This window comes from Guillardia theta (assembly GCF_000315625.1).
Source record: "Guillardia theta CCMP2712 unplaced genomic scaffold GUITHscaffold_224, whole genome shotgun sequence".
NCBI classification, from domain to species: Eukaryota; class Cryptophyceae; order Pyrenomonadales; family Geminigeraceae; genus Guillardia; species Guillardia theta.
This window is the reverse complement of record NW_005434452.1, coordinates 22520-31677: the sequence shown is the minus strand read 5'-3', so window position 1 is coordinate 31677 and position 9158 is coordinate 22520. Positions and strand designations below refer to the sequence as shown.

At 53.7% G+C, this 9158-nt stretch overlaps 3 protein-coding genes across 3 annotated transcripts in view; 1 reads left to right on the top strand and 2 right to left on the bottom strand.

The window, feature by feature from the left end:
* GUITHDRAFT_148581 (hypothetical protein) overlaps positions 1 to 1785 on the bottom strand; it is a gene marked incomplete at both ends in the record, with an annotated part of 3596 nt that extends 1811 nt beyond the window's left edge. The window contains 9 exons of the mRNA XM_005819425.1: positions 143 to 196; positions 243 to 408; positions 472 to 510; positions 544 to 670; positions 718 to 755; positions 813 to 884; positions 1023 to 1163; positions 1222 to 1254; positions 1678 to 1785. Of these exons, the coding sequence (XP_005819482.1) occupies positions 143 to 196; positions 243 to 408; positions 472 to 510; positions 544 to 670; positions 718 to 755; positions 813 to 884; positions 1023 to 1163; positions 1222 to 1254; positions 1678 to 1785 (778 nt within the window). The remainder of the gene's footprint in view (positions 1 to 142; positions 197 to 242; positions 409 to 471; positions 511 to 543; positions 671 to 717; positions 756 to 812; positions 885 to 1022; positions 1164 to 1221; positions 1255 to 1677) is intronic.
* Positions 1786 to 4038: 2253 nt separating this feature from the next.
* On the top strand, positions 4039 to 4293 carry GUITHDRAFT_156311 (hypothetical protein; the record flags this gene model as incomplete). Its single annotated transcript, XM_005819424.1, has 1 exon — positions 4039 to 4293. A coding segment is annotated over one exon (188 nt), but the record flags the coding sequence as incomplete, so codon positions are not given.
* Positions 4294 to 4927: 634 nt separating this feature from the next.
* Positions 4928 to 5115, bottom strand: GUITHDRAFT_156309 (hypothetical protein; the record flags this gene model as incomplete). Its single annotated transcript, XM_005819423.1, has 1 exon — positions 4928 to 5115. A coding segment is annotated over one exon (188 nt), but the record flags the coding sequence as incomplete, so codon positions are not given.
* Positions 5116 to 9158: the final 4043 nt, after the last annotated feature.

The following is a 9158-nucleotide window of genomic DNA, read 5'->3' as shown; positions in this document are numbered from 1 at the left end:
CGTCAGTAGACCGTATGCAGACCTTCAGCCCAGACGTCAGATCCCCATCCTCCTCCTCCTCCTCCTCCTCCTCCTCCTCCTCCTCCTCCTCCTCCTCCTCCTCCTCCTCCTCCTCCTCCTCCTCCTGCCTTGGGATCCGTACTGCTTGCACATAGCAGAGCAATGTCGAGAGCTCCATGCTCGATCAAAGTTTCTCCTGCAGCGCCAGAGCGTCAAGCCGGCCTCGCCGAGGCAGGAAGGACCAGTCTCTTCATCCGCCGACAAGTTCTGGACGAGCTTCAACGCAATCTCCATGTTCTTGGTCGCGCTGCCTCCGGCCCCTGCGCTGCTCTCGTACCCCATGCAGGCTCTGATGACGGCGATCGCCGCTTCCCCCGTCCCTCCAGACACCAAAGCCTTGCGACATTCCTATCGAAGAGAGATGAGGAGACGAGAGGGGGAGGAGGAGCAAGCAAGACGATCACAAGTCACCTGCATCACGCTCATGTTGACTAGCATCACTAGCGCCGCCTGTCTCGTTCCCAGTTACAATCACGTTCACACCTTCTCCTCTCCCCTGTCCTCTTTCTCTCCTCTCCTCCATGTCACCTCCAGGTGTTTTGAGTTCGGCATCGCAGTCAAGGTGACAGTGATGAGGAGGTCAGCAATTCCCATCTCAATCATCAGGAGCCTGCGAGATGCGCGTCAACGCATGTGCCTGTCCGTCCCTCGTCGAACCTGTTCTCCTTGTGGCAGCTCAGGTTGGTCAGCGTCACCTGGCGCATGGCAGGTCGTCAGCGTCTGAGTCAAGACAGTGAAGCCTGCAAGAACACCAGCGCTGTTCGCAGAGGCCGTGAGTTTGGTTCTGAGTTTCGAATGACGTCCATGAGAGTGTCGACGAAACCCTGAGGGAGTGTATGAGAAGGAGGAGGGAGGGAGGGAGGGAGGGAGGGAGGGAGGGAGGGAGGGAGGGAGGGAGGGAGGGAGAAACGGAGGAGGAGGAGGAGGAAGGAGGAGAAGCAGGTTCCTCCAACTCTCCGCACCTTCTCTCTCAAAAGCTTCGGGCGAGAAGGGTTGTGACTAGCAACATTCGACAATGCGGATAGAGCCGCATTTACGACCTCTCCCTCTCTATTGGAGCCTTCCCTCTTGATGATACTGATAACCTCGTTCACTATCCCGGACTACAAGCACGGGCGTCGTCATTGCTGATGTCAGAAACGGACAGGAAATTAGAAGCACCTTGAACATTTGAACGCGATTGTCTCCCCCTCCCTGACAGCCAGCATGAGCAAAGATGAAGACCAGGGTGATTGAAGATGAAACAGCAGGGAGAAGAGAGCCGGGGGAGGCAGTTGGGGTAAGAAGAGGAGGGGATGGATACGGAAAGAAGAGACAAGGGGGTATTGGGAGAAATCTTGAACCTGATCTGACAAATTCCTTACAAGAGTGACAGAGGCTGTTTACAAAGTCACTCAATCTGACCCTCTACATCTAAAATCTTGCCTGTAAGCAACCTGCTAGCAGGAGGAGAAGACCTCAGGATCTTCAACAAGACTTCGGGGAGTCCATCTTGACATCCAAGAGCTGTAAGAGAAAGTTGGAAGAACAAGAAACTTTACTTGTCTGGTAGAGAGAATGACGGGAATCCTTATGAAAGAACATCACAATTTTCATAGCACCACGTCCATACCTCACCTTACACATCGACAGATTGACCAGGATATTCAGTGCGGCAAAGCAAACACCCTCATCCTCTTGGACGTTCTTGGAGACAACCGCTAGCAAGTCATCTTGTACATGCATCTGCGTCGGTGTGAGGAAAAGGAGATAGGAGCAGAACGCAGGAAGGGAACAGGTGTTGGTAGCTGTGGTGTTGGGAGGATGAGAGGGAGGAGGAAAAGGGGGGGTTGGGCGGTCAGGAGGGGGAGGAGGAGAAGGGAAAGGGGAGAAGGAGGTACTTCAATGAGAAGACTGCGGATCTCCTTGTCTTCAGAGAGGGACGCCAGCTGTCGCAGTGCATGTTGCAGCATAACGGCTCTCCGTTGCGCGGGGTCTGAACAAAGGAACGTTAACTCTCTTGCTGCTCGAGGGCATCTATTCCTGACCATCCTTGTCGTCAAAGACCGGGCGGAGGTTAAGCAAGGAGAAGTCTGTCTCGGAAGACAATCACAAGAACGCAAGCATGCTTGTTGACCACCTTGCAACACAGAAGCGGGCTCGATATCGGCCCTTGCATTATGACCCGCATGCACCCTCTCTCCTACCACGTCATGCTGCAGAGCTTCGTGCAACAGATTTCTGCCGCATGCGATGAATCAGAAGGATGGACCGACCAAGGACAAGCTGCTCACCTCAAGCTGCTGACTGTGCCTCTCAACCCGTCCATTTACTTGGCAGTCAGCACACACAGGCCCCCGCTGTGCACATCAAGATCCACCGGAGCTTCATCATGCACGCCGATCCCTTGTCTCCTCTGTGGAGAGGATTGACTGGCTCGGAGGCTTTCCTGGATTGGTGGGATTCAACACACGCCCGAACTTCCCTCACTATCATCGAGACTCCAATGGGTCCATGGATGCCTAGCTATCTGCCTCTGATTATCTTCCAGATGCTTGTCTTCTTGTCTATCTACCTCGCATGTACACGCATTCCACAACGAGCCTTGTCAATCCAGTCCCCTCAATCTTCACTGCTCGTCCTCACATTCTAGTCGCCATCACTCCCTCTCTCTTCGCTCGACTGAACGGCCAGCACTCTCTCCTGTCCTCCTCACCTCGTGCTTGTCCTCCTTTCCTCTCATGTTCCTCTTTCTTACTTCCTCCTCTCTCTCGCTCTCCCGTTCTCCCCGTTCTTTCCCCATCATCACATTCCGCCCCCTCCATCGCAGGGTGCGAAACGAGGCACAAGGTCCCATTGGATCGAGAAGAAGCTTGGGGCAGGCCGGGGCCGAGGTGCGCGCGGCCCGGTCGGGGTAGTTTTAACTTAACTTTGAGTAAAGACCGTACCGTAGTACGGTCGGACGGTGCGGCGGCCCGCCGGGCTGAGGCTCAGGCCGCCGCCGCCAGGCCGCTCGGCTACGGCCCCTGTCCGGGTGGCTGAGCCAGGCGGCTGACTGATCTCAAGCGCGCCGGGTGACAGTACGGTCCGATTCAACACTACTATGGGCTCAGTCACGGTGGCCAGTAGGCCCGGCCGGCCGGGCGTCGGCTGAGCGGCCTCAGAGTCGCCACCGTGACAACCGGGTGGCAGTGCCTCGGCCCCCCGGGCCCCGTGCTCTCCGAAGTTCTTTCAATTTCCGACACACAACACACACTGTGACAGTGTCGGCGGCAGCCCGCCCGGCGGGCCGCTGGCACTGGCCCATCAGTGATGACTCAGTCATCATCATCATCATCGCCGAGTCGGCGACTCGAGCATGCCATGATGGGCTCAGCCCAAACTTACCAGGCTTTGAGTACCGTGAAAGATTCTTGACAGTGGGCCGGCCCGCGGCGGCCGGGCACCCGGGGCCGGGCCCGGGCCGGCACTGAGCCGCGCTGGCCGCAACAGTCGGGTCCGTCACAGTGACCCGGGCCCCGGGCCCGGCCGGCCCGGCGACTGACTGACTCTGTGAAGAACGGCTGTAACGACTTGAGACTTGAGAATCTACGAGAACGTAGGGTGGTATTTTGGTGAATGGGAGGGGAGGGGTAGTATTCTATTTCGGGAACAGAGGGTTTTTAAAACGCGGGGAGGGAGGAGAGGAGGCAAGGAAAGGTCCGTACATGCCTGACAACATGCTTGACATGTGTATGTGGTGATGAGAACAAGCTTACACATGATCAATGCATCTCCTCGTGGTTTGATTTGTTGCATTGAGTCAGAAAACCGCATTTTTCATGGATTCGTTGTCATCTTTCGCAATCTCATGTTTCTCCTTCGATGACTTAATTGCATATGGTCGTCAAAAGAGATTGATTTGAATACCTTTCTCTGTTTGCATATCGTCTATGATCGATGATTGATTGTTGAACACATTCCGTGAATGTTCCGATTGGTAATTGAGGGGCTGTTTGCAGATGTTCCAGACCCTCTACGGACAGACCGCTGCTGCTCTCTACGCCAAGGCTGCTGGCCAGAACGCCCAGGCCCGCCAGCTCTACAACGCCTCCGCTGACACCTACTACAAGGCCAACGATGCTGCTGCCTACGACGACTGGGTTCGCGCTCGCAACCACTGGGACTACTTCTACAACCGCTCGTAAATCGTAAATCTCTGAGCGTTGTAGTAGAGCTTTCCGCTGTTCTCGAATAAAGTAAACATAAAAGCAATGTTCTCCGAAAACAAGGAATTGTGCTTTGTCACCTTAGAAAGTTCTGCTGTTACGATGAATCAACCATTTTCGATGATGGCTGTACCATGTATCTTGACCATGTGTTTCGTTCGGCTACAGCTGAGCAACCACTTGTTGCACAGAGGAAACTGATGAGAACGGTGAAATTCGCAACACCTTAGAACGATTGATGAATGTATGAAATGAATACTTTCTTCTTCATGTCTGCAATGGATACATATCACCCTCGCAGTTTTGTCGGTTTCTTTAATGAACATTAACATCCCCCCATGATGATCACTGAGCCTTCAACAAATCAATTGCATGCGCAGCAAAAGGATGCAGCATTCCAAATGTTACTCACATACACAAGAGCAAAGTTGAGACCTCAAAATCGATTTCATGCGCAACTACAGGATGTAGCATCCACAACGTCACTCACATACAACAGAGCTATATTCCAGTTTGAGAGCCTTGGCTCTCTACAGGATCAAGAAACCAACAGATTTGATTTTTTGGCGTTGCCTTTTGTATTATTTGACCGATAGTGTATCAAAGAGTAGCTCGGTCTTCCTACCCTCCTTGTCTAGACCCCCAAAATTCTACAAGCGGGATGATTTCCCTACAAACGCTTACGAGCGGTTGTAGAAGTAGTCCCAGTGGTTGCGAGCGCGAACCCAGTCGTCGTAGGCAGCAGCATCGTTGGCCTTGTAGTAGGTGTCAGCGGAGGCGTTGTAGAGCTGGCGGGCCTGGGCGTTCTGGCCAGCAGCCTTGGCGTAGAGAGCAGCAGCGGTCTGTCCGTAGAGGGTCTGGAACATCTGAGAGCAAAGGTAAACAAAATGTGTTTAAACAATTGAAGGTGAAGAAGAGGAAAGCAAACATCACTTATCAAGGAAGATTACAATCAATGACGAATAGTAACGGCATTGCACCACACCACATGCATGGAGAGAGAATGCACTCACTGTTCTTGTGATTCCTCTTTCTCGCGGAAGCCTATATACTCTTTTTTTCCCCCTGAAATAGATTTTTTTTCTCGATCTATTACCGTCATCACCCAGAAATAATTGACTGTAACTGTTCTATAACCGTCATTCGAGCTGCTCAAACCGTTACATGGTAGTTACAGTTGTTGAATGATTCTACTTCCTATGGCTCGACCTATGCGAGATAGGGCCTCCTAACCAGCTCCTTTTAGCTCTCCGAAAATAGAACGACCACCCACCTCTCTCCCCACCCCCCACATTCTAGGCTAATCACCCTCCTTGATGTCTCTACACCCCTGCTTTTGACACACCGACCCCAGTTCGCTTGAGACACCTCTTTCGCATGAATGGGGTCATTCAGAAAGACTGCTTTGAGGGAAAATGACCCCCTCTTAGTACTCGGTTGCTAGTGAGAAGGGGTACGAAGTAGAGGAGGGTATTTCGAGAATCAGATTCCGATACCTAGGGGGTAGTGAACGATGGGGTTAGGGTGGGTACCCGTTAGGTGCGTAAAAGGAGAGAGGAGGCGCCCTGACGAACACGAACCACTCGGTATGTCGAATATGAGTCTGTGATGGTGCTTGTAGAATGTGCAAGGTTGAATGAGAACTGTCTTGTTCAGTTCATTGATGTAACTAGCGGGATTGATACACAACCTGATTTTACCTCCTGCTTGTCTGCGGGCAACGATGAGTGAAGCGGGTTGAATGTGTCATTGACAGTGCTTAGTACATTGTTTGTGCATTGGTGTTGTTTGCCTTGAACATGTTTAAATGTTCGTTTATGTTCAAATTGTCTGTTGTATTGCTAATCACTAATTCGGTTTTGTAGTAATGTTTCAGACTGTTGCTAAGGCCCAAACCACCGAGCTCTGGATGTGGAAGATGGAGTACCTCCACCACGAGCAGCGCCCCCTCTACTTCGGCGAGTGGTTCTAAGCTCGTCCAGAGTTAGCTTCATATTGGTATTTTAGTTCATAAACTCACAAAACCAACATCCTCAGTATTCATTCCGTTCAGATGCTTTGAATCTCCTAGTTTGTTTCCGGATTAAAATGTCCTTAAATGCACAAAGCCCCTGTAGGATTTGACTGCGATTTCCATATAGGTGAACAACGACACGAATTCTCGTGGAAAATTTGGTATATTGATCAGGTAGAATTTTGAATGATTGCCTTGTTTCGCCTGTCGATACCTCCTCTTGGCATTGAGGCTCGAACTTGTTGAGTCAAGGTCTCTGCATGGTTGTCTGTGTGTGAAAATTTGTCGAGTCAAGGTCTCCGCGTAGTTGTGTAAAGCAGCAATCTTGTGACTTCAAGAATACGATTGTCTATCTGCGGTCTTGAGTTCCATGTTGCTAGTGAACCCTCCTTGCTAGGCATATCCTCAACCAAAGTGAACGTGTGGGTTCAAGCACTAGCGCGCAGATCTATGATGTACATGCGTATGGTACTTAAACGACAGCGCTGGAGGGTGTTGAGGCGAATGAGTGCTCATAGCAGCTTAGTTCCAAGCAGGCAAACTACTGGAACTCAAGGGGGAAAAATAAGAGCAGGCTGCACCAACGCATTCCTACAGCGCAAGATGAAATGAAGAGTATTAAGCATCGAGCTTGCTGTTGAATATTTTACGAATTTATTGAGTACAATACGAGTACCAACACATTAGACTTTTCAGTCGAAACCACCGACACCTTACCACTGTGCAGAATGTCAGCGTGAGGGAAATCTTGAAAATTAAGTTTACCGGGCGGTTGTCGAGGTCAGAGTTCCAGGAAGGCCAGGTGCCGTTGAAGGCGAGCGGGAGCTGCTCGTGCTGTACAAATAGAGTAGTGAGCCAATCTACCACAAAGCAAGAAAAATGAATCCATACGTGCTGGTATTCCTGACGCCACATCCAGAGAGTAGTGAACATTTTACTGCGGAAAAATCAAAAATTTGAAACGAAATACCAGTGAGATGTAATCCCGACAAAATTGTCAAATTGAAAGCGAACGGGAACATCAAAACCCCCCAGCTTCTTGACTTCACTCAGCAATGTTCGGGACATTTTCAAGGGGACAACAGAGCAATCTTGCATCAATATCAAGCAGGCATCATCGTACATTGCAAAGTTTTTATCTTTCCTTAACCTCATAACCCTTCTCTCTCCACAACACTCGCCATTTCTTGCTCTCTTTCGTTTCCCTCACACCATGTTCGCACCTGTGTTGGTTGCTGTTCTATTCTCGGTGATTCTTTTTATCGTTTCCCTGCTACCCTACCCCTGATACCCCTCCCTTCATACCCCTTACCTACCATTTTAGCTTCATTTAACCCCCTATTTCCCTCTTTTTACCCCACCCGTCAAGTACCCTTGTACTGCCACCCCCGCAGAACACACACCTTGGGGTATCAGGGTGTACTGCAGAGTTTACTCATCAAGCGTGGCTTCAGAAGTCACTGCACGGCAGCGACCCGGCCGGCGGCTCAGCGCGGCGGCCGGCAGGCCACGGGCAGCCCGCCGGGGCGCCGCGCGATCGGACGCCCGGAGGCTCAGGCTCCCCGGCCCCGCGCGGCCCCGCGCGGCCACACGATCGGACACTCGGTGGCAGGGTGACCGGCATGGGCACCGTACGGTCAGTGACCGGCGTGTCACGCGGCCCGGACCGTCTGGTGCGGCGGCCCGCCCGCCGGCCCGGGCCGCGTGGGGCCGACACTGTGACGCCGTTCACCGTGTACTGTTGCCAGAACGGCGGCGCCGGGTGAATCATGGCATCCGGGCCGTCAGTCCGGTGTGACCCGGGCGGGGCGGCCGCCGGGAGTCCCCGGGCGGCCGGGCGCCGGGGCCGGCCCGGCCGCTCACGGATCGCCGGGCCCGACTCCGGTGACCGTCGGACCGTTGCACTGTGACTGCGGCCCGGCGCATCAGCGACGGTCAGGTGCCAGTACGTGACTCGGTCCAAGTTCCCCCGGCCGGTGCCACCTCCGCCGATCAGGCTGACACTGGCAACTTGGCAATGATCCGGCGAGCGGACTGCTGAGTCATGCCACTGACCGTGTCACTGGCCGGAGCGGCCGGGTGGGTGAGTCCGACAGTCGGAGCTGAGCCAGGCTGACGGCGGACTCGCATCCGCCGAGTCCCGGATTCGGATTATCATCCGGCGGCGGCGATGAGTCCGGGCCCGGGAACTCGGAACTTCAGGCTTCAACCGTGACGTTCCAGACGGTCCGACCGTACTACGGCATCAGTGATCCCCCGCGTGACTCCGCTCAGTGCCAGGTGCCACCGGGTGCCCCGGGCCCGCCGCCGGCCTCGGCGCCCCCGGGCCGGCCCGCCGGCCGGGCCGCCGGGGCTAGTTAAGTTAAAAGTTGCCGCAGGCAAAGGTCGAACATCGGAAGGCTTCCGGCGAGTCAATTCAACTCGTGACGGTTTGAAATGTTTTTACCGCTCGACGGGTCAACATCTGTAGGACCAGCCGAGGGGCTAGTCATGACTCATCGCATGTCACAGCTCCTCGTCTCGCAACTTGGCTAATCCTTCACCTCCTCTCTCCGCCATGCCGTCATCGCCTCCCACATGCTCTCGTGCCTTCTCTGTGTGTTGCTCGATGATGCCGCTACTGCTTGCCTCGGCGTTTCTTAGGCAGCAGGGAGCGGAAGCAACCAACGATCGCGGGACTAGGAAAGGGATGCAGCCGCTCCTCCTCGACACCGGGGCTGGAGCTTACGAAACTCCGAGACATCAGCGCATCACCTTGGATAGGATGCTAGCTACGAAACCGAGGAAAGGGTCACGGTACTCGCAGCACTCAAGCAGACTCGGGACCCCTCCCCTTTATCCTCCTTTTCCTCCTCAGTCCTCCTCCTCCTCCTCCTCCTCCTCCTCCTCCTCCTCCA